The sequence below is a fragment of the Vulpes lagopus genome, chromosome 11, assembly GCF_018345385.1.
Source record: "Vulpes lagopus strain Blue_001 chromosome 11, ASM1834538v1, whole genome shotgun sequence".
NCBI classification, from domain to species: Eukaryota; Metazoa; Chordata; class Mammalia; order Carnivora; family Canidae; genus Vulpes; species Vulpes lagopus.
Window position 1 is genome coordinate 77,381,196 of NC_054834.1, and position 22,517 is coordinate 77,403,712.

Here is a 22,517-nt window from a genome sequence, read left to right on the forward strand (position 1 = left end):
AAGGAAGAAGTGACAGATCCTCTAATATAATGGAGATGCCTCAGGCAGAGCAGTGGGGGACAGACGATGCCAAGGGGAGGGTGAGCTGGGGGGCAGGGGTGAGGAAGGGGCAGCTTTCTCTCCACCTTCGTACCCACTTTAGCCAGACCACCTCCTCTCATATCTGCTTTATAGATTGACCTTACAAACCCAGCATACTATTTGAATAGAAGATTTCTGGAATGTGCGTGTGTGCGCGTGTGCGTGTGTGTGTGTGTGTGTGTGTGTGTGTGTGTAAGCCACTTAACTAATGAAGAGAAATGAGAGGCCCAGAGGGAGGTGATTTGCCCAAGGTCATACAACAAGTGCCTGACTCCATTCCCTTGGGCCTGGCGGAGAGAACTCCTTGGTTCAGATATCATGAATCCCAGCACATCCGCTGGGGGCCAGGCCACCCCAGCCTGGCTTACACGTCTATCCTCTGGCTCACCTCCAGCAGCCTCCACGGGGAGTCACCAGGCTCCTTTAAACAACACTCCACTAGGACAGGAACAGACCAATAACCCAGGCCCAATTAGGAGCCAGAAAACCTCGCAGAGGGCGAACGCCCAGAACAGGGGGGCTCCAGCAGCGACTCAGCTCTCCACAAGCCTCAAGTCGAAAACCTTCCTAAAACAACCCCTTGGCTGCTTCAGAGCATAATTTAATCTTCCTTTGATGATTCCGGATCTCGCCCTGCCTCAGGCCACTCTGAGCACATCAATTACTGCTGGGCCCAGGTGGGGAGCAGAGCCCCACTGGCTGACCCTGCCCTGGAGGGGGTGGTGGTAAGGGGCTGGGAGAGGTTTCGAGGGGAGGAGGCCTGCCTGAGCCAGGGAGCTGGATGCTGCCTGGATGGAGAGGGGGGCTGAGGGGAAGAATGGGAAGCCCCCTCCCCAACCAAGAAGGGGAGCCCTAGGTGGGCCCCTCAGTAGCCCCCAGAGCAGATAGGATGGGGCTGCTCCCCAGAGTCCCTACAGGTAGAACCAGAGAGCTATAGGCAGACAGGAGTGATGCTGAGGGGGGAGATGCAGGCTAGCACAATGGCCCCACAGACTTTGCAGAAGATGTTGGCTCCCCACTGCTGCTGCCCTGATATTTCCTGGCTGGGAGACTGTGAGCAAGTCACTTAACCTCTCTGTTCCTTACTCTCCTAATTTACAATGCTTAGAATAGTCACAGGGCTGCTGTGAGGTTAAACGAGCCTCGTGTTGGCTGTCAAAAAATGGGGGTTAGACCATAGTCCCTGATGAGGACAGGTCTGGACTAACATACATCAGAACATACGCAGGGTTAGCTCTCAGGTGAGGCTGGATAATTTGCTGTGCTCGACTTATTTGTATCTCCTATGTTTTCTGGAAGAAAAACTTTGTTCTATAATTAAAATCATTCAGAGAAAAGAACAAAACACTAGGGACAATGATTTGTCCCCAAAGGGAAGCAACTGATCAGAAGAGGAGCCTGTCCATGGAGAGCACAGGTGGAAGGGTGCTGTTCTGCAGAGCCTGAGATTCAGGCAGGGGATCCCTGGCTGCCCAGGACCCCGGCGGATGAAAGCCCGGAGCCTGCAGGGCCAGACCTGGTGACATTTTCTGCTGGACGTGCCTTACCATTTCCTGGGAGACGAGGCTCCAGGCTGCTTCTCAGGAGGCAGCAGGCAGGGGAAGTGATGCCCGCACAGCACCCCTATCAGTGGCCCACATACCAGGTGCACAAAGAAGACCCTGGGTCCTCAGGACCCAGATCGGACCCCTCCCTGACCCCCCTCTGGCCAGCTTGCCTTGGCCACCTACCCCTGTGTGGCCAGCAGCCCTGCTAGGCTCAGCCACACCACCTCCCCAGCCTTTGCTGAGGCAGCTCTTTGACGAAAGCCAAGCTCGGTGGGTCCCCAGCACCCTCCCTTGCCAGCACCATTAATTCTCAAAAGAAAGTCAAACATTAGCCTGGGAAACAACTTATGCCTTATATAAGTCCCCCCCGGGGAAGGCAGAAGCACAGCTTGTTGGCGCCGAGCTCCCCAACTACAGCAGTGACCAGACTGTGGGACAGTCAAAGGGTTTCAGCCACATTCCACTGCCAGCCCCAGCGGAGGGAGCCAGGCCCAACTACCAGGTAAGGAGAAATGGGGATGCCCCCCCAAGCCCCAGCCCCAATAGGCCCCTGAGAAGCCCCCAAGGTCAGGCCTTGCTTCCTTACTGCAACTGGCCAAGTCCCTTATGTGCTTTGGGACCTACCTGGGCCCTTTCTGCTGCCCCAGCCTCGTGGACCCAGCCCCAGAGGACAGCCAAAAGCCAGGAGACTCCAGGCTTGGGGGAGACCTTTGCAGCAGGCTCTGCTGGGCTCCGCTAACACTGTGTGTTGGCTCAGGGGGAGCAGGGACCTCCCCACCTCCCCCCACCATCCAGCCCCTGTTGCCAATGTCCACGACCCTTGGTCCCAGCTGTGGAGCCTGCACCACCCCATGCATGCGGCATGTGTGACCAGCCTCTCTGAGCGCATGCATCCTCACAGACACACACACACACACACACACACACACACACACACACACACACACAGCACATACCCAAGCTCGCACAGCTGTACCTTACACTCCAGCCTCAAGATACACATCACTGTAGACACACCCCTGTGCACACACATCTAAACACACCTGTGACCCATGCCCCTAAACGCCACTGGCTGTGTCTTCATGTATCTGCATAAATCTACGGACACACGCACCCAAGCTCCTATCTGTGCACATTTATACACACACTGTTCTACACACTGGTGCTCACGCATACACCTGGCACACCATCCCACTGCGCTTCCACACCTATCCACAAACACCCACACAGGACCCACATGCCTACTTACTTCTCCCTGGCCAGGTGCCCTGCCTGCAGCTCTGGCTCATCCTGCCTAGTGCCATGGCCTTCTCTGAGCTCATGGACCGTGTGGGCAGCAAGGGCCCCTTCCAGTTCCTGAACCTGGTCTTGCTAGGCCTCCCAGTCCTCAACCTGGCCAACCACAACCTGCTGCAGATCTTCACAGCTACCACGCCTGCCCACCACTGCCGCCCACCCCCCAACGCCTCCGAGGGGCCCTGGGTGCTTCCCAAAGACCGGAATGGGAAGCCTGAGATGTGCCTCCGTTTCATACATCTGCCCAATGCCAGCCTGCCCAACGACACCCAGGGGGCCACCGAGCCATGCCTGGATGGCTGGGTCTATGACCTCAGCACCACGAGCTCCATCGTGACTGAGGTATGCCCAAAGACACCCCTTCTTCCTCCACCCCCAGACGCACCCCCATACCCTGCCATGCTCAGGGGCAGGGGGACAGGCTGGGCTCTAGTCTCTCAAGGACTGGGACTAGAGAGCAGGGCACTAGACAGGCCAAGAGGAAGGACTTGGTGCAGATGCAGACAAACCCGAAAGTTAGACTTCTTCACAGAGTTGCAAGCATTTCTTCAACACTGTGCCAGGCATGGTGCTGAGCGATAAGGATACAAGAATGTTCTGTCCCTGCCACCACAGGGTCCACAGCCCTGCGAGGGAACGAGGGAACGTTAACTGATGAAAGTACCACGTAAAGAAATGTAAAATTACAACGTCAAAGTCCTTAGGGCTGGTCGCAGGGGTCAGGGGCAGGCCTGGGAGGATGCATCCCCAAGAAGTGACCCTCAGGCTGAGATAAGAATGTCTTTCAAGAGTTAGCCAGAGGGCACCTGAGTGGCTCCATCGATTAAGCATCTGCCTTCGGCTCAGGTCATGATCCTGGAGTAATGGGATCCCTGCTCCCTGCTCAGCAGGGAGTCTGCTTCTCCCTCCTCATGCTGGTGTGCTCACTCACTCTCTCTCTCTAATAAATAAATAAAATCTTAAAAAAAAATTTTTTTTAAAAGGAGTTAGCCAGGCAACAAGGAGAAAGAAGGAAATTCCATCCTGTCTCAAGATGGGAGGCTGTGCGGAGCAGGGATCAGACAGTGTACAAGGTGTGTGGAAAAGTGCCTGAGCAGACCCCCCAAAACTCCCAGAGTTACTCAAGGGTTTACCTGCCATTCGTTCAGCCCTTTGCTGACTCTCTGATTCTTCCACCTGCCATCCCCAGGAATGACAGAGGCAAATGTGAACCTCGAACAAACTGTGACAGACCAGTCAGGGGACCATGGTAGGAGGAGGGAGAGGAAATAGGAACGGGCATTTATGGAGGATCTGCAAACTGCCAGGCACATTTTGGTGCTTTGTACACATTGTGATTCTCACCGTGATATTATCTCTTTTTATGCATCCAAAAGACCAAAACTCAGAGAAGGGAAGTGAGAGTCCAGTATCACACAGCAGGTCAGTTTTAGAACTGGGATTTGGGGCACCTGGGTGGCTAGTCAGTGAAGCATCTGCCTTTGGCTCAGGTCATGATGCTGGGGTCCTGGGATGGAGCCTCCACATCAGTCTCCCTGCTCAGCAGGAAGTCTACTTCTCCTTTTGCCCCTACCCCCTGCTTGCATGCTCTCACTCTCTCTCCCTCAAATAAATGGATAAAATCCTAAAAAAAAAAAAGGGGGGGGGGAACTAGGATTAAAGCAAACACCCACAAGAGGCACGGAGGGATAGGGGCTTCTGGCCATTGAAAGGAGGAAGCAGAGAAGGGAGGAACCATGGGATTCCAGGGAGGCTTCCCGGAGGGTAGGGCATCTAAGCAGGGAACAAAGGCCAGTGTTTTCATTGTCCCCTCAGGCCCCATGGGTGCCTCAGGGGCAGTATGTTGCTTTTGCCTCATTAGGAGAGCTATATTTCAAAGAGCTTACCCTGTGCCAGTCCTGTGCCACACAAGCTGTGTGCAGGGCTCTTGGAATCCCAGGAGGTGGCATATAGAGCCTTTCCCAGGATTACACATGCTTAGGACCTGGCAGAGGTAGGATTTGAATCCAAGATTATCTATTCCTAGTCTCTATACCTGTTTTTCGTGTGTTTAATAGATATTTATTTCTATATAAAGCATGTACTATGTGCCACGTACTGTTCTAAGCACTTTATAAATATTAACAATTTTAACCTTGCTGACAACACTATAAGGTAGTTGGTATCATAAGCTCAGTTTTCAGATGGGAGAATCGAAGCATGGAGGTTAAGGGGCCTGTTCAAGTTCACACCACTAATAAAGCGGCAGATTCGGGATCTGAACTCAGGTACCTGGCCCCAGAGTCATGCTCCTAACTATTACACTTGTTCTCATATCCCCTAGATTTTATTTCCTCCCCATCATAGCTACTTTTTCTCTCCAGTGCCAAGCTCAGTGCCCCAAAAGCATCAAACAAACATTTATTAACAACCACATGCATACTACTGAGGACACAGAGGCAAAGTCCACCGGCTCCCTGCCTGCCCTGCAGGAACTCACCTCTAATGAGGAGACAGAGCAACCCCTCCAGGACCACTGGCAGCTTCCTGAGGGATCCCCAGCAGTTAGAACAGTGACTGGCCCAGAGGAGGCACTCTGTGAAATAAGTATTTGTGGAGTGAATGGATATGAGCTTTATACACTCAGAGTGCTCTGGGAGCCCAGAGTAGGAGCATCTAACCAGCCTGGAGGGGGATCCAAGAAGGCCAGCTGGAATCAGCAACACTCCACTGGGTGTGACAAGGGAGAGAGTAAGCAGACAGGTTAAAGTGGGCAAGTGTGGGATCCCTGGGTGGCGCAGCGGTTTGGCGCCTGCCTTTGGCCCAGAGCGCGATCCTGGAGACCCGGGATCGAATCCCACATCGGGCTCCCGGTGCATGGAGCCTGCTTCTTCCTCCGCCTGTGTCTCTGCCTCTCTCTCTCTCTCTGTGACTATCATAAATAAAAAAATAAAAAAATAAAAAAAAATTTAAAGTGGGCAAGTGTGCCCCAGGCCAAAGCCACAGCATGGGGAGTCAAATGTGCAGGAGCAGGATGAGAACAAAACAGTCAGGATTTCAAGAGACAGGTGAAGGCTGGAGGGGCGAAGCCATGGGGTATGGAGGCCACCAGACATGGGGCTGGAGAAGAGGACCTGGCTTGGATGCTAAGGCGAGGGTGTTGCCTCTGTTCTGAGAAAACAGACAGCCATTGAATGGTGTTGAGTAGGAGTGGTGCGTTCAGGTCACCCTCCAGGGGTGGTCACTCTGCAGGACAGAGAGTGGCTTTGGAGAGTTCTAGTCCCAGGGCAGGGAGACCAGTTAGCAGGCTCCCACAGGGATCCAGGGAAAAGATAATAACTGGAAGGAACAGTGGGAATAGACACCAGAGTTTTCAGGAGTCAGAATCCATGGGACCTGGGGGGAGAATCAAAGATGCCTCAGTATCTATAAAGAAGTTCCCAGATGTATGGGTGACTTGCTGTACAGCCGGACCCTGGGAAATCAGAGAGAAGGAATGAAAGCTACCATCCATGTCCTCTAAACACATGGAAGCTAGCCAGAGAGACAATTGTGCAAGAAGCAGTGACATAACAATCATTGCTACCACTTACTGCATACTTGCCCTGTGCCAGATGGCTCTAAGCACTTGGCCCATATTAATTCATTCAATCCTCACAACAACCCTGAGGTTAGCACCTTTCTTGTCCCACTTGTACAGATGGGGAAACCAAGGGACAGGTCCCTGGGCCCTGGCCCATGGCACCACATTTCATAAATTATGGATCTAGGAGTTAAAGCCAGGCCATCAGGCTCCTTAAGACTGTGTAACCCCACCCACAAACAGTCAGTGTGAACGAGCACCCTGTGGCCACTGGAGGCTGTTGTTCACAGATCCACGTCCTCTGGTGGCAGCACTTCCTACAGGGCAGGGAAGGTGTCTCTCTAACCCATCTTTAAAATAAAATAAAAGATTTATTTATTTATTTTGAGAGAAAGAGAGAACATGAGCAGGAGGAGCAGAGGGAGAAGGAGAGAGAATCTCAAGCAGACTCTGCCCTGAGCACAGAGCCTGATGCAGGTCTTGATCTCATAACCCTGAGATCACGACCCTGAGATCACAATCCTGAGATCACAACCTGACCAGAAACCAGGAGTCGTGCGCTTAACCGACCACCACCCAGGTGCCCCTCCATCCCATCTTTCTCATCACTGGGCTAGGTGCATAGTAAAGTGCTCAGATTCTGCTGAATGAAGGCCTTGCCCTGTCAGATGCCGGAAGGAGGGATCCAGACATTGCTGACGGCTAGAAAGTGGCTTCCTCTTCAGGGTGAGCCTCAGGTTCCCAGGAGCCTGCCAAGAACAGAGGTTGCAGGTCTTGTACTTGGTCAAGCATCAGTTCACATCTGTGCCAGTCAAGTTCCCAGATACCATTCTAGCACTTGGGGCCATGTGAATCTGTATTCCAACAAACGCAGGGTTTCACCAGTCCTCAGGGTACCTTTTTCTGGGTCAGCTGCTCATCAGGCCAGGGCCCCTGAACTCTCAGCTGTGAGAACCCATGGAAGAGGCCCCTAAACAGCCAGGAAAGTGTCAGTGGCCAGACCCAGCAAGGCACTGGTTACCAGCACAGTGATTTTTCTGTCTGTGGCTCCATCGGTGGCAAATTTGTGCTCTATCTGCTAGGGGTGGGGTGAGCAGGGTTTAGGTCCCCATGTGGCAGAGGTAAAACAATGGCTGGGCCTCACCTAGAGGTGAGTCTGTAGAGTGGAGGCAGGGTCTGAATATGCCAGCTGCAGTGCAGAGGGTGGTAATAAAGGTGCATGGGATCTGGCAACCAGCTCAGGTCCAGGTGACCCTAGTTAGTGGAGGCAAGGGGCCACCCCCTAGAAGGACAATGTGTGATCATGAGCCAGGGTCAAGCAACAGAGTTCACTTCCTGACTCTGCCCTTTACTAGGAATGTCACGAGGCCAGAAGTCTTGGTTTCCTAATGACAGGAGACCATGCAAGGACAGCATTAGCACAGTGCATGGCCCCTGCAGAACATTCAGCTAACGTCAGGGGCCCCTGTGGCTGTTGTTGTCACTATTATAGTTAACAGACATGTCCTGAGATTAGAGGGGGCCCATGGCTTGGCCACACTCCAGGGCTTCCACCTAGCCCTCCTCTCACAGGAGGGAGTGGGAGTTGCAAGCTTGAGCGCAGGTCCCAGCTCCACCCCCACAGCCAGTGACCTGGGGTGTTGGCTCCCCTTTCCACTTCTGTCCTCTCATCTGTAGAACAGGATAACAAGGGACTTCCTTCCGAAGGAGGCTCAGTTGGGAGGACCATGCAGGTGATGTGAGTGAGCACATCTAGGGTCCAGCCGGAGTGGAGGGAGTCTCCCCACCCCCCACCACACCCCACACCCCTGCCCTGATCCCCTAAGCTTTCCTGGCAGGGGCGACCACACATTCCTTTCTCTGAGTTCAGCAAAGACAAGGTTGGAATTTTTCAGAAAGAGCTTTACTAGGACATTAAGAGAAAACAAAGGCCTTTCTTTCAAGTCTGGAAAGTGTGGGGAACATGGATTGTGGGCTCTAGGTTCCCTGGAGAGGAGCTGTAGCCCAGCGCTCCCACAGCACTGAATCTCAGCCCTGTGGGTGCCTGCTCTGAGAGTCCAAAAACCACCCTGCAGCTCTCCGAGGCCAGAGTGGGCCTGAATACACAGGCCCTCCCCACAGGACCGCTGTGATTCCTCTCGGGGCCTTGAGCTTTCCTGTTCTGTCTCCAGGGCCTGAAAGACTGGCAACATGACTAGAACAGGGACACAATGACAAGTGTAAAAGCAGAAAGGAATTCCTGACGCTGTCACGGAATCTAACGATAGTGAAACCCGACTCAAACTGCAGACTCCACGTGGCCCAGCCTGGGCATTGAGTCAAAATCAAAGGAACATAAACCACATTCTCAACACCTTTAAGACTAATCAAGCCTTCAGCTATAGGTTTTCTTAACAAGGCCTACTCAGGAGTTTGGTACAGCTAACCATACAGAAGAATGCCTAAAATGTCTCTAGGTATCTTTCCATCCCCACTCCCCGACCCCAAATTCCAGGATGCCTTTAAAAATCTCTCCAATTCTATTTCTGGTTCCCTCATGGCCACACTCTCCCATTCCCAATCCTCTTGCTATCACCACCTAACAAGCCCACAGGTCCTCCAAACATATGGGAATCACACAGTATATCTATTTCCTAGAAATTCCATAACAAAGTACAACAAGCAGGGTGGCTTAAAACAACAGAAACATATCACCTCATAGTTTTGGAAACAATAAGTCCAAAATTAAGATGTAAGGATGCTCTCTCCCAAGGCTCTAAGGAGGAACCCTTTCTTGCCTCTTCCAGTTTCTGGGGGTTGTCCATGATCCTTGGCATTCCTTGGCTTATCCATGCATCACTCCAGTCTCTATCTCCATTGTCATATGATGTTCTATCTCTGTGTCTGTATCTTCTCTTCTTACAAGAACACCAGTCATATTGGGTTAAGGGCCCAGACCTACCCCAGTATGACCTCATCTTAACTAACTATATCTGCCACAATGCTATTTTCAAATAAGGCCACATGCTAAGGGGTTACGACTTCAACCTGTCTTTTCAGGGGACACAATTTAACCCATAGCAGTTGCACATCCAAGATCTGAGCCCCATGGATCTGTGTTGATCTGCAGGGCAACCCTGGCCACATTTTTATCATCAGCTCTTATGATTTGTATTAGCCATGAAATCTCTGGGAACAACTAAGAGTATACATTTGAGATCCAAGATTTTTTTTAATAAATTTATTTTATTTATTTATTTATGATAGTCAGAGAGAGAGAGAGAGAGAGAGAGAGAGGCAGAGACACAGGCAGAGAGGCAGAGAAGCAGGCTCCATGCACCGGGAGCCCGATGTGGGATTCGATCCCGGGTCTCCAGGATCGCGCCTTGGGCCAAAGGCAGGCGCCAAACCGCTGCGCCACCCAGGGATCCCTTTTTTTAAGCTCTAACCACAAAGCCCTTCTTCTGAGCTTTAAACCCTCATTTTACCCTTCCCTAATAGACCGTTGCCAAGGAAGCTTTTCGAGTCTGATTGTGATGTTTTTCCAGTCCTCCTTTCTAACACGTGGTTATAGATCCTACATATAAGCCTAGACACTCTCCATCCTGACATACAATCATTCTGGCAAAGCAAAACTGTCCTCCACATAGTATCTAGAATGTAGACCCTATGACTTCTCATTTAGACATCAGCATATCCTAACCATGAAGGTTTTCCATTTCTCTATTCTTTCTGTGGAATGCTCAGTCCTTCAATCCCAGTAAATACTTATTTAATGAGGGCAGCCTGGGTGGCTGAGTGGTTTAGCACTGCCTTCAGCCACCGGGCATGATCCTGGAGACCTGGGATCGAGTCCCACGTCAGGCTCCGTGCATGGAGCCTGCTTCTCCTTCTGCCTGTGTCTCTGCCTCTCTCTCTCTCTCTCTCTCTCTCTCACACACACACACACACACACACACACACACACACACACACACACAAATAAATAAATAAAATCTAAAAAAAAAAAAACGTACTTAATGAGTGCCTACTATGTAGCAGGCACTGTTCTAAGCAATGGAAGTATAGTAGTGAATAAAACAAACTAAACACTCTCCCCTCATCAAGATGATAACCTTGCAGGAGAAATAAACACACAAAAAGGAACTATATAATACGTCTCATGGTACAAATGCTATAAAGAAAAGAAAGTGGGGTGGAGGAATGTAGACTTCTGGGAGTTATAATTTTAAATAGAGTGGTCAAGGGAGTTCTCACTGAGAAGATAATGTCTGAGCAAAGATCTGGAGGAGGTGAAGGAGCAAGCCAAGTAGCTACCTAGGGAAAGAACTTTCCAGGCCAAGAAAACACCATATGCCAAGAGTCCGAGGTGCCTGACATGTTTAAGAGACGGCAAGAAGACCAACTACAGTGAAGTATGTGGGGAAATAGTAGTAGCAAATGAGAGCAGAAAGGTAACAGGGATAAATCTGGGAGCAGATTCTGCAGGAACTTATGGGCCACTATAAAGATTTGGGCATGTTTTAAACATGACTGAAAGCCTATTCTAAGAATTATATTTCCTGTAAATTGCTCAATTTTCAAGTAGAAACTGACTTGTGACAGTTATTCTAATGCGTACCTCACCACAAATAGCATGGTATAAACCAAGACCCAGCAGATGTGATCTCAGACAGTGGAGAAGGGCAACAGCCTTAAACTAACACAGATGGGTCTGACATTGACCCTCTCATGATCCAAACAGAATGATTTCTTAAAGCACTAAGTGACACAGAGGTTGGGGGGGGAATCAAATTTCCATTTGCAATTTCTTTTTTTTTTTTTTTTTAATTTTTATTTATTTATGATAGTCACACACACAGAGAGAGAGAGAGGCAGAGACACAGGCAGAGGGAGAAGCAGGCTCCATGCACCGGGAGCCCGATGTGGGATTCGATCCCGGGTCTCCAGGATCGCGCCCCGGGCCAAAGGCAGGCGCTAAACCCCTGCGCCACCCAGGGATCCCCCATTTGCAATTTCTTGTGGGATATATCAGGATAGGCTATGTTGCCATAAAAGAGTCAACAATAATTCAATGGCCTGCAGGATATTGAAGTGGTTCTCTTCCTCATGCAATAGATATAAGGTGAGAATTTCAGGTCAATGGGCAGTTTTGTCCATAGGGTCATTCAGGGACCCAGACTGACAGCAGCTTCGCCATATTTAATACATGGCTTCCAGAGTTGCTCTAGTTGTCACCATTCCTACCAAGAGGAAGGGAGAAAGCATTCAAGTCCAGACCATGGATTCTCTCTTAATAAAATGAGGTGGAAGGAAAAGCATTTCTTCCACTTACAATCCATTGTCAAGAACTATGTGGCCCCACTTATTACTGGGTCACCTGGGAAATGTACTGCTTATTTTGGAAGGGGGGAGGATGTGAGTGAATTTAGGTGGACAGTAGGTCTTTAGATTTTCCTAAAGGAGCTTCCCACAGCATACCACAAAGTACCGGAAGTCTCTCTAAACACCCTCTGGCATACTCCTCCTCACACCCCCTCACTTCCTCCTTCACTCTTTACCCTCCTCCATCACCATACACATACCATGCAGGCTCCCTTCTCAGCCAGAAGAGCCCACTGGGTTCACTGGCCATTCTGGGCCACCAGGAGACAGCCGGAAGACCTGGAGTCTTCATCCACCCCATCCCCCTCACTTCCAGCAGAGGAAAAGTGGAAAGAGCTCTCTGGGATGCATGGTTCTTCCCCCACACTGTTTCATTTCCAAAACATTCTTGCGAGGCATTTTCAGTGAATAAAATTCTCCAGTTCATTACACAAGTAGTTCAAGACAGCTGGACAAAGGGTGTATGTTGGGGATTAGCAGAGATTAGGCCAGACAGGTAGGCAGGGGCCAGAGCATGAGGGCTTTATAAATCTGTGTCAACAGAGCTTTCTTTTTACCCAAAGGGCAGGAGGAAGCCAGGGAGTGCTTTAGGCAAGACAGGAACCTGACCTGAGTGGTGTTTTAGAAAGTCATGCAGGTTAGCGGAAGAAGCATGAATAGAAGGTACTGAAATCAAAGGCTGGGAGCCCTGTCTGAAGATCTCCACAGTCATCATTAGTGGGCCTCAGTCTCCTTATCTGTAGAATGGGGACGATGATGATAGTTATGCCCCAGCATTGTGGGTTGTTGTGGGGACTGAAGAGGTTAAGCTTGGGAAGTGGTTCCTTACAGCAGTGCCTGGTGCCCTGTAGCCCTCCATGAAATCAGCCATTATTATTAACCTTGCACTAAGATAGTAGCAGTGGAAAGAGAAGAATCCAGATTCCAGAAATATTCAAAAGTTAGAAACTGGAAGATGGATTGATAGTGCACTGGAGAGGGATGAGGCAAGGTGGGGTTCCCAGCCACTGAGATCGAGACCCCGTGAGGAGGAGTGGGGCACAAGTCTCGTTGACTCTGAGGTGACCCTGAGACATCATCTAGTAGAATTTTCCAGAATGCAACTGACTCAACTGGTCTCAGGGCCAGAAGAGAGGTGGGGCTGAAAATATGGGTTGGAGTCTTCCTCACAAAGTAGAAATTGAAGCCATAGGAGCAGGTGATGTTTCCTCGGGAGAATGGATAAAAGAGAGGGAGACCCATAAAGAGCCCTAGGGAGAAAGGAGCCCATGGAGGAAGAGGAGGAGTGGTAAATAGGGAGAGGAAGATCTGGCAGAGGGAGAGTCAGCATCAGCAATGCCAAGGGCTGCCAGAAGGTCAGGTTACAGAAGGTTCCAGGGGGCTCAGTGAAAAAGACCTCATAGGGGGCTCTGGAGAGCACAGTGTCGACAGCGTGGTGCCAGGGGGGGTGGGGGCAGTGCAGAATTGAGAAATGATCAGGAGATGAGGCCGGGGTGACAGCAAGTAGAGCTTCTCATTCAAGAGATTCAGCTTTGAAGGGGAGGGAGAAATGAAGTGAATGTGGATGGAAGGGTATTCCCAAGGTGGAGAGATTTGAGACAGAGACAGGGGATGTGGGATGGAGCAGCAGTGTTCCCCGTGGAGGAGAGAGAGACAATGTTCACAGCAGCAATGTGCACAATAGCCAAACTGTGGAAGGAGCCTCTATGTCCATCGAAAGATGAATGGATCAAGAAGACGTGGTCTATGTATACAATGGAATATTCCTCAGTCATCAGGAAAGTCGAATACCCACCATTTGCTTCAATGGATGGAACTGGAGGGTATGATGCTGAGTGAAATAAGTCAATCGGTGAAGGACAATCATCATATGGTTTCACTCATACCAGGAATATAAGAAATAGTGAAAGGGATTGTAAGGGAAAGGAGGGGAACTGGGTGGGAAAAATTAGAGAGGGAGACAAATCATGAGAGACTTCTAACTCTGGGAAACAAACAAAGGGTTGTGGAAGGGATGGTGGCGGGGCAATGGGGTAACTAGGTGATGGGCACTGAGGAGGGCACTTGATGGGATGAGCACTGGGTGTTATACTATATGTTGGCAAATTGAATTTAAATTTTATTTTTTAGGGATGCCTGGGTGGCTCAGGAGGTTGAGTGTCTGCCTTCGGCTCAGGATGTGATTCCAGGGTCCTGGGATTGAGTCCCACATCAGGCTCCCTGTGAGGAGCCTGCTTCTCCCTCTGCCTATGTCTCTGCCTCTCTCTCTCTCTGTCTCTAACGAATAGATAAATAAAATATTTTAAATAAATAAATAAATAAATTTTATTTTTTTAATTTTAAAAATGTAAAAAAAAAAAAAAAAGGAAAGAGAGATCTAGGCAGCCCCTGAATGTGACAGTTAAGCAGATCCTGCAAGCTCCTGACAGACCACACATGCTGGAGAGGAACTGTCATTACACACTCAGGGTCAGGGACCCAAAGAGCCACAGGCAGACCCAAGGAGCCCGGGGTCTGGCTGTAAGCAGAACTGGCCTTGGGAGGAGGAGGCCAGGCTCAGGGAACTCAGGAGAGGGTGCTGGGGGCAGGCGGCCCCTGGGGGGCACCGGCTGAGCATGGCTGGGAGGATGGTCCAGATGGAGCCAGGCTGCCACTGCCTTTCTCCTGTGCAGTGGGACTTGGTGTGCAGCTCCAACAAAGTGAAGGAGGTGGCCCAGTCTCTCTTCATGGCAGGCACACTGATCGGGGGGATCGTGCTGGGAGACCTGTCGGACAGGTGAGACCCCGGGGCCTCTGGAGCAGGGGCACAACCTATGAGGACATCCCACCTCACTCTGACCCCCCATGCATGCCCAAAGAAGCAGAGAGCCAGGGGAGGCAGGAGGCACAGTCCCTGCCATGCGGCCTTGGGCAAGTCCCATTCCCTTTCAGGGCACAGCCCTCTCTCTGCCCCAAAGCTCTTACAGCTGGAATCTTCCTCCCTCCTCAGACCCTGGGGAAAAGCCTCAAGATTTTCAGACGCAGTGTAGCGCCTATGTGGCAGTGGTGGTGGAGTGCACCGACTGTTTGGGGGTAGGAAGTCTCTTGACCTCTGCTCAGTCCACTAAGCAGGGGGCAGGTGATCACTCATTAACTTGAACCTGTAACTGCAAACCTGTCAAAAAACATAGCAATTACCAGTGAGGCTCTGTCTAAAGAAGGAGTTTACATGCCCTGCCTACCCCCTTTGGGAGGTAGGGAGTCCAACTCTTTGCCCTGAGACCTGCAGAGTCACTGTCTCAGCTAGCTCACCATGGCTAACCCCTTCTCTCCTCTCCTGTGAGTTCCAGGTTTGGCCGCAAGCCCATCCTGACCTGTAGCTACCTGCTGTTGGCAGCCAGCGGCTCAAGTGCGGCCTTCAGCCCCAGCGTCTCCGTCTACATGGTCTTCCGCTTCCTGTGTGGCTGGAGCATCTCAGGGATTGTCCTGAGCACTGCGATCTTGAGTGAGCCACAGGGGGAGGGGGCATGGGAAGATGAGTTGGAAGGGGGGCATCCAGCCCGAAACCAAGGGCCTGGCCCAACACAGGTTCCCTGTGACTTTGGTCACATAAGATGCTGCCCCTCTCAGGATCTCAGAGGCCCTCTCTGAGTGTAAGAACAACAGGAAGCATAATAGCAGCAGCTATCAATACGGAGGACCCTACCCTGGGCTTCACGGTCTACCGGGTACAGGATCCCATTCAGTCCACACACACAAGGAGGTGACACTGTTGTCCTCATTTTATAGACACGGACATTGAAGCCTAACAAGGGAAGTCGTTTGCCTCTGGAGAGGCAGTCAAGAGCGTGGGCTCAAGTAGGGGTGGGGGGCACCTGTCTGGCTCAGTTGGTAGATCATGTGACTCGATCTCAGGGTTGTGAGTTCGAGCCCCATGTTGGGTATAGAGATTACTTACAAATAACTTTTTTTAAGTCTTTAAAAAAAAAAAAGAGTGTGGGCTTAGAAGTCAGAGAGACCTAAGTTTGAGTCCTACCTTCTTGAGTTTTATTCATAGCATTGGTATGGGGGCAATGAGCCCTTACGATCAGGGTCAGATCAAGTAGCTGTTGTGGGGTGGGCAGGAGCGGGTGTTCCTTCATGGGAAGGTTGCCCAGGGCCCAGCACGATCTTAATCTGGTCCTTGGGCTCCTCCTGCAGATGTCGAATGCGTGTCCATCCAGACGCGGGCCATCATGTCAACTTTAATGGGTTACTTCTATACCGCTGGCCAGTTCCTTCTGCCTGGCCTGGCCTATGCCATCCCCCAGTGGCGCTGGCTACAGTTAACCGTGTCCATTCCCTTCTTCGCCTTCTTCCTGTTGTCCTGGTATGTGGCCCTCTCCTCTTCATCTCCCTCCTTATGCCCGCTGGGGCCAAACGGGGAGCCCATGTCTGACCAGGCTGGCTGACTCTATCCCAGGACACCTCTGTTCCAGAGTCGGGAAGGGCATTCCAGAAAGGAGGAATTAATACACAAAGGTATGCTGCAGGAGCAAGTGTCTGGGGGGCGGTCAGTGGAGGAAGGGGCTGAGTTGAAATACAGGGTATGGGGCCAGACTGTGGAGAACACAGAAAGCCAAGGAGTCTCAACTTCATGTGGAGGGACAGAGAATGCCTCTGAATGTGTCTGTGTTGCGGGAAGGCCTGATCAAGCTTGTTTGTGACACAAGGACAGACCCATGTGGGTGGGGATGAAAGAGAGAAGAGACATATCTGTGAAGGTAGGAGGAACCTCAGGAACGAGTCTGAGAGGCATTTTGAAAGACAAATCCACAGAGTTTGGTAACTTCTAAATTTGAAATATAAAGGAATGGAAAACCCAAGCCTGGGAATCTAGGAAAATTAAGGTGTCTTGGTGTGTCAGAGACCCCAAATAGGTCAAGAGCTCACTATCATCACCTCAGACCTAAGGCATGTTGAAAACAGGACCTGAATCCCCAAAATATAATTTGTTTTTTGTTTGTTGGTTTGTTTCTTTATTTGTTTGTTTGTTTGTTAAACAGGCTCCATGCTGGGCATGGAGCCCAATGTGGAGCTTGAATCCATGACCCTGAGATCAAGATCTGAGCTGAGACCAGGAGTCGGACATTTAACCGACTCAGAGTGACACTTTACTGAGCACTTACTATGTGCAAGGCCCTTTCCTAGGCATCAACCTAGGTCATCCCAATCCTCATGGCATCTCTGTATGAAGGAAGCATTATTGTCTCACTTTACAGATGAGGGAACGGAAGGAAGCTCAGATAAGTGAAGCTACCCACCCCTATGCCCTGCCCCGTGCCAGGTTTGCACATAAAGACACAGAACTGGGATGGGTCTTTATTTGAAAATGAGAATAGAATCATCTAGAGGGGGATGGACAATCTTGTGGAAAGAGAGGTGGTCGGAGGGTCCAGGGTAGAGCCAGGGAATGTTCACAGCCAGGGATGCGAGCAGACAAAGAACAGAGAGTATCGAGGGCAAAGTAAGGGCAGATGGTCAACAAGGTACGGTCCAGAATTTAGGTCCCTGCCCCCTGTGACTTGGGTCAAGCCTCACCTACTCTGAGCCTCAAGATCTTCCTAGGCAAAATGAAGACAATAATGCCCATCACCCGGATTATGTTTGCCTGGTCTGCAGAAAGGCTCCTTAATCAGAAGAATCTGTTACTATTTGCAGGGAGAGGAGGTCAGATTCCAGGCCCTGGCTGTGGTGTGTGGGAGGAACTCACTGTCGACCTTGCCTAGGCAGAAATGAGACCACAAGGCCAGCAGGATAGCTTTGAACCTAGGAGGCCACCACTGTCACTGTCAGCTGGGCTTGTGGTTTGAGGCTAGATGATCAATGCCTACTCCCCCAGGCCCTCCCTGGAGTCAAGTCCTGGATGCCGGTGGAGGCCACAGACATAACTGACCCCACTCAGACCAGACTTTTTTAAAACATCAATCCTTTGTACCACCCCCACCCCCCCACATCCACCTCCTCTACTCCTCTTAGCCTAATGACACTCGGGGTCTGCTCAGGGTGAACCAACCCCAAAAGTATAGCCTAAAGGTGGGGAAAGTGACATTGGCTGCCCACTCACCAATCCCAGGACCTTATGCTGTGCTTGTACTCTAGCAGAATTGGTCTTCTGCCTCAAACCCATTCCTTAAGCCACAATCCCTACTCCAAGCCACCTTCTCAAGCTGCCGCAGGACTGCAGCCCTGCCCCTTCTTCACCCTGGGATGCAGCCCAAGGAAGGCTGGGGAGGTGAATGTACGGGATCCTCCAGCTGTCTAGCCTCGAACATGCTGTCCCTTCCCCAGGATGCACCTGCCTTGGCCGAGGCCCAAGTCTCCTAGCTAAGGAAGACACCCAAGGATAACAAGTGGCCCAGGTAGGGGGCAGAGGAAGAGCTCTTCTGGAAGGGGAAAGAAGAGAATGCTAGAATTTGTGCTGGCTGCAGGCAGTCCAGGTGCAAAGCTTGGCCACGTTTAAATTCCATGAAATCCGCAGTAAAACAGCTCGGGTTTCTGGACCTCCTACCCCTCAGTCCTTCCGGCCCCTCAAACAAGGTTCTGGCAGGGGGCAAGTCACTGTGACTTGATTCTGGCACCCAGGTGGATACCAGAGTCCATACGCTGGATGGTCGTGTCTGGAAAATTCTCAAAGGCCCTGAAAATACTCCGGCGGGTGGCTACCCTCAATGGCAAGAAGGAAGAAGGAGAGAAACTGAGCATGGAGGTAGGAGCAGAGAGGGATTATAGTCTGGAGCAGAAGCCCTCCTCTTGCCTCTGCTTTCCTGCTCATAAGCCAACATCATATCCAATGCCCCAAGCAAAGTCCTCCAGGGACACCAGGCCTGCACCTCCCTCTCTCCTCCCTCCTGCCCACCAGCTGATCACTAATGACACTCCTCTCCTCTGCCGAAAGGAGCTCAAATTCAGCATGCAGAAGGAGATCTCCTTGGCCAAGGCCAAGTATAGCATCGCTGACCTGTTCCGGACACCCAACCTGCGCCGAGTGACCTTCTGTCTTTCCCTGGCCTGGTAACCACCCACCCCTCCCTGCCCGCACCCTAGCACCTCTGCCAAACAGGGGTGATGAACAAGGCTTCTGGCAGGTTCACCTAAGGGGAAGGCCTAGGGCATCTGCAAAGAGGAGTCAAGAGATCTCCTCCCTGGGCTGCCCCAGCCCAACCCCAATCCTGGAAATAAATCTTCTGTGTCCTCGCCACACACTAGGCTCCGGCCATCAGGGTCTGCTTCCATGTTGGGTCTTGCCCACAAGGCAAATGTTCCAGACCCATCACAGCTCACATCCCTATGGCAATTTCCCCATTCCATGCCTCTCTGTCATTGCCTCCACTGGTCCAGTTCTGCCCTAGGGGATCCCACAGAGCAAGGCTGGCCCTCAGAGCTGGAAGACAGAAATCATGCTTCTCCTGAGTCTTCTCTTCTGTCTGACGTTCTACAGCTCCTACATAGCCTTTTCTGTAACCAAGTTCTGAGACGCTCCTCTATCCCTACATGAATAGGGTCCAATTTGTCCAGGGACTTCAAAAGGCATCTCTCAATTTTGAGAGGGAAAGGGGAGGCAACTAACCCATATGCACAGCTTGACTCTCTCCCCTCTCCCACTCTAGATGTTAAACTATTACCCAACCAAGAGAGATCATTTACTACCTCCTTTGGCCTCCCAGAGTCCCGCCAGTCCTGATAATCTCAGGTGTCAATTATGTGGCATCTTTGCCACCACAGCCTAGACCATACCCACATCAGACATAACCAATGAATCCCAGCACTGAGCCCAGACACAATCTCAAAGAGCTCAGAACAGCTCTCCAGCAGCCCCTACCAATTAGCTGCAGTTGGGATAAGAAATGAAACTGTTCATCCTCCTGGTGACCAATGACCAGTATGGGGAGAGACCAGTTCAGCTGCAGATGCCAATCAATCCCTCTCTTCCCCTCAGGTTTTCCACCGGTTTTGCCTACTACAGTTTGGCTATGGGTGTGGAAGAATTTGGAGTGAACCTCTACTTCCTCCAGCTCATCTTTGGTGGGGTCGACATTCCGGCCAAGTTCATCGCCGTCCTCTCTATAAACCATCTGGGCCGACACATCACCCAGTCCTGTGCTCTCCTCCTGGCAGGAGGGTCCATCTTGGCTCTCATCTTTGTGCCCTCGGGTGAGAAGCCAGGGCTAGGCCAGAACCCTCTGAAAGAGGCCCAATGCTTCCGTGGACATCACAGGTTACCACAGGCTGGGACCCCAGTTCTGCTGCCTGTGCCCCTAATTATCTGTGTTACCTTGAGCAGGTCCCTGGGCTCTCTGGGGCTCATATCGCCCATCTAGAAAATAACTCAGTTGGCTAAATGATATCAAAGCTCCTTTCCAGATCTGACTCAGACTGGGCAAAGTATGGTGGTGTCTGGCTAGTGGGATTGGATTGCTCAGGGATTGGGCATGGCCTGGTGACATGGCTACAGAAAAGCTGGTGTGAGAAAAACACAGAGCTAAGTGCTCAGGGAAGACCCCACAACCTACTCTACCATGACCTTGGAAAAGCCACTTTTATATAGATGCTTGTGTGTTGATATACCCATATCCTTCCAAAGGAACTTGAGCTATTTTAGGACAAGCATATATACAACAAAATATGAGAGTAGGGAACCAGAGCCAGGGAAAAACACAAATGCAGCAGGACAGCCTGCAAATCACTAGAAATAGCAGAGGGACTATTACTCAGCTTTAAATTTAGATCTGAGCTTTCCAGCAGCCAAAGCAAAAAGGGAGACAGAGTCCGCTAAGGAGTGAGAACACTCAGGTGCTCCTGAGCCCAAGGTCCACCGCATTTTCTTCCCTCTGCAGATTTGCCAACCCTGAGGACAGTCCTGGCTGTGTTTGGGAAGGGCTGCCTGTCCAGCTCCTTCAGCTGCCTCTTCCTCTACACGAGCGAGCTATACCCGACCGTCATCCGGTAGGTGCTGGACTCGGGGCCGGCCCAGCCAAAGGATGCAGGGTCAGGTGGGATTGTGGCATCCTCCTGCTCCTGCCCAGGGGTCCCAGAGCTGCCCTTTAAGAATCGGCTGCCAAAAAAAAAAAAAAGAGAATCGGCTGCCAACCCCTGCTCTGGACTCTCCCAGGCAAACAGGTATGGGCATAAGCAACTTGTGGACTCGTGTAGGAAGCATGGCTGCCCCACTGGTGAAAATCACAGCAGACTTTCAGCCCTTCATCCCTAATGTTTTATTTGGGACCATCACCCTGCTTGGAGGCGGTGCCGCCCTGTTCCTGCCTGAGACCCTCAATCGGCCCTTGCCAGAGACTATCGAAGACATAGAGACCTGGTCAGTCCCTTGCCTCTGGTCCCTCTGGAACTCCTCACTGGGGAAGCAGGTCCAGACCCAGGACTTTTCCTGAGATCTCTTTCCCTAGGTCCTGGCAGACGAAGAAACCAAAGCAGGAACCAGAAGCAAAAAAAGCATCCCAGAGGATCCCTCTGCATCCTTGTGGACCAGGCCCAGACCCCAGCTGAGGGCAACAGAGCCCCCTTTCTCTGCCCTCCAGAAACAAATCCTAGCCAGGTCCTCACCTGCCTCTGGGCTCTGAGGGCACCTTGGGGGCCGCTGAGCAGGTCCATGCTCCAGTTCAAAGGTTCCACCATAGGCCTTTCTATACCTTACCCTTGTCCTCTTCATCCCTCAGCCCAGGCCTTGCCATAGCCCTTCCCCACTGGCCACCTTTGTCCCACCCTCCTTTCCCAGGGGTTCCCCCTGGACTCAGTCCTAACAAAGACAGCTTCTCCTTCTTGCTCCCCACCCTTTTCTTCAATGGGAGTGTTCAATAAATGACAATGAACTCAAGCCATAATGCTCAGGAATGGGGGTGGCACAGAGATGGGGACAGGCCACCACACAGACGTGTGCACTACAAATCCATCCACCAGTGCTGTGTGTAACACGCAGGTGTGGGCACACAGGTACATACAAGCTGGGCTGATGTGAACCTGTGTGCACATGTGTGAGTGCCCTAGGTGCATATACACCAAGCCTGCTCAGGCTGCAACCACAACATACCACAAGTGGATCACTTAAACAACAAACATTTCTTCCTCCCAGTTCTGGATGTGGGAAATTCAAGATCAAGATGCTAGCAGACTCAGTTCCTAGTAGGAGCCCTCTTCCTGCCTTGCAGATGGCCACCTTCTCATTGTGTCCTCACTTGGTGGGAAGAGCAAGAGAGAAGCAAGGTTTCTGCTGTCTCTTCTTCTGAGAAAACTAATTCCACATGACACCCCACCCTCATGACCTCATCTATGCCCAATTACCTTCCAAAGGCCCCACCTCCAATGACCATCACACTGGAAGTTAGAGCACCAACATATAAATTTAGGGGAGGATGCAATATAGTCCAAAGCAAGTCTTATGGTTGGAAATACCCTGTGGGCACATACATGTCCCAGTGTGTGTGAGCAGAGGTCAGAACAAGCCCAGAGCAACTGCAGACAGAACCCTGGGCCTCTCCGGTCCCAATCCACCGGCTCCCCCAGGTCTCTGATCTACATCCCAGGCCCATGCCACTGGATATCTCTGTGTCCCATTTAAGTGAGAAAACTTCAGTCAAAGCCAAAGGCTGCCAATGTCACCCCATGTTCCCCAAGTTCCTTCCAATCCCGGCAGA

The 22,517-nt window shown here is 51.2% G+C and overlaps 1 protein-coding gene and 1 long non-coding RNA gene across 4 annotated transcripts in view; one reads left to right on the forward strand and one right to left on the reverse strand.

The window, feature by feature from the left end:
• Positions 1-22,517, reverse strand: part of LOC121501790 — an 80,030-nt gene that overhangs the window by 8,728 nt on the left and 48,785 nt on the right. The gene's annotated exons all lie outside the window — the stretch shown is intronic.
• On the forward strand, positions 1,981-21,700 carry SLC22A8 (solute carrier family 22 member 8). Of its 2 annotated transcripts, XM_041774236.1 has the most exons (12): positions 1,981-2,130; positions 2,892-3,266; positions 3,908-3,997; positions 14,523-14,626; positions 15,180-15,334; positions 16,030-16,198; positions 18,454-18,577; positions 18,767-18,882; positions 19,808-20,022; positions 20,706-20,814; positions 20,981-21,184; positions 21,273-21,700. In XM_041774236.1, the coding sequence occupies exons 2-12, from the start codon at positions 2,931-2,933 to the stop codon at positions 21,370-21,372; spliced, it is 1,722 nt and encodes a 573-aa protein (XP_041630170.1). In that variant the 5' UTR covers positions 1,981-2,130; positions 2,892-2,930; the 3' UTR covers positions 21,373-21,700. The 2 variants fall into 2 exon arrangements, with proteins under 2 accessions (XP_041630170.1, XP_041630171.1); XM_041774237.1 differs by lacking the exon at positions 3,908-3,997.

Coding starts and splice junctions, on each gene's coding strand:
- SLC22A8 (XM_041774236.1), top strand. CDS start 2,931: ATGGCCTTCTCTGAGCTCATGGACCGTGTGGGCAGCAAGGGCCCCTTC. Junction 3,267..3,907: donor CGAGCTCCATCGTGACTGAG/GTATGCCCAAAG, acceptor TTTTTTTAAAAG/GAGTTAGCCAGGCAACAAGG. Junction 20,815..20,980: donor CTATACCCGACCGTCATCCG/GTAGGTGCTGGA, acceptor GGACTCTCCCAG/GCAAACAGGTATGGGCATAA.